Below are 1,189 nucleotides of genomic sequence, written 5' to 3'. Positions count from 1 at the left end.
TCGGGGGTGGGGGTGGGGGGCTGAGGGCAGCGGAGCTAGTCTAGGGGCCACTTACCCTCGCCCGGCTGTGCGAGATGCTCTGGGGCCACGGCAAGGGCGGCACAGGGGACAAAATGGGGGTGGGGGGTGAGCGTTGGGTGCCTGCGTGCCACCCTCACCCCATCCCTGCCCCCCACTCACCCTGCTCCTTCTTGAACTCGTTCTCACTCATGAAGACGGGGGCCATGAGCTCGCCCACGGGCGGCTGGATGGAGACGTAGAAGTGGCGTGTGTGGGTGCTGGAGAGACACGGAGTAGGAGGTCGGTGGGGGGCACATGCTCAAAATGCCCACCCACCCCCCACCGCCACAGCTGCATGCTTCCCACCCCTGCCCCGGGCAGGGGGTGGCTGGAGGGAAACTGAGGCACAAAAGGCCTTGGGAACCGGAGGAACCCATCAGGCTTGGCCTGGAGCTGCTGCCACCTCTTCGTCCCCTTCAGGGAGCCCCTGACCACCCTGTGCCAATCCCAGCGTTGCCCCTCCCCTGGAAGGACCTCAGTGCTTGTCCTGCTGTCTCCCACCCCCTGGATAGACCCTGTCCCACTGTCCCCATGTCCCCTGGGGCACCCCATGCTCTCTCTTGCCATCCTCCATCCCCTGGTGCATCCTGTCCTCTGTCCTGCTGTCCCCCGGGGCACCCCATCCCTTGTCCTGCTGTCCCCCATCCCCTGGTGTACCTCACACCTCATCCTGCCGTCACCTGCTCTCTGCCGCTCCATGTCCCTTGGGGGAATTTTGGTGTCCATCCCTCTTGCCCTACCCCTGGGACACCCATCAGTGTCATGCCCAGTGCCGGGGTGCTCACCACAGCTGGAAGTTGGCCGCCTGGGTGGAGTCGCAGAAGTCAATGCCCATCACCACGTTGGCCGTGTCACCGGGCGCCAGGAGCTCTGAAACCACAGCGTTGCCACCATGTCCCACATCCTCTCCACCAGCCAACCCTCGTCCCCGTCCCCTTCCGCCTCACGCCTGTGTGCCGTGCCACGCTGTACCGATCTCGGGGAACTCCTGGATCCGCATGCCCGAGAGTGGCTTGGGCTCACTGACCCGCAGGTTCTTCACCTCGGCGTCGGTGTTGTTGGAGATCTGGATCTGGACGGCCACCATGTGGGGGTCCCCCGGGAAGGGCCGTCGGTTGAAGCAGTACTC

At 65.2% G+C, this 1,189-nt stretch overlaps 1 protein-coding gene across 1 annotated transcript in view; it reads right to left on the bottom strand.

The window, feature by feature from the left end:
* LOC103772810 (AP-3 complex subunit beta-2-like) overlaps positions 1-895 on the bottom strand; it is a 1,650-nt gene extending 755 nt beyond the window's left edge. Inside the window, exons 1-2 of the mRNA XM_008940153.1 lie at positions 846-895; positions 180-278 (exon numbers count right to left, since the gene is read on the bottom strand). Of these exons, the coding sequence (XP_008938401.1) occupies positions 180-278; positions 846-895 (149 nt within the window). The remainder of the gene's footprint in view (positions 1-179; positions 279-845) is intronic.
* Positions 896-1,189: the final 294 nt, after the last annotated feature.

Source organism: Merops nubicus, unplaced genomic scaffold, assembly GCF_000691845.1.
Source record: "Merops nubicus isolate BGI_N331 unplaced genomic scaffold, ASM69184v1 scaffold27485, whole genome shotgun sequence".
In the NCBI taxonomy this organism is placed as follows: Eukaryota; Metazoa; Chordata; class Aves; order Coraciiformes; family Meropidae; genus Merops; species Merops nubicus.
This window is presented reverse-complemented; position numbering and strand designations above follow the sequence as displayed.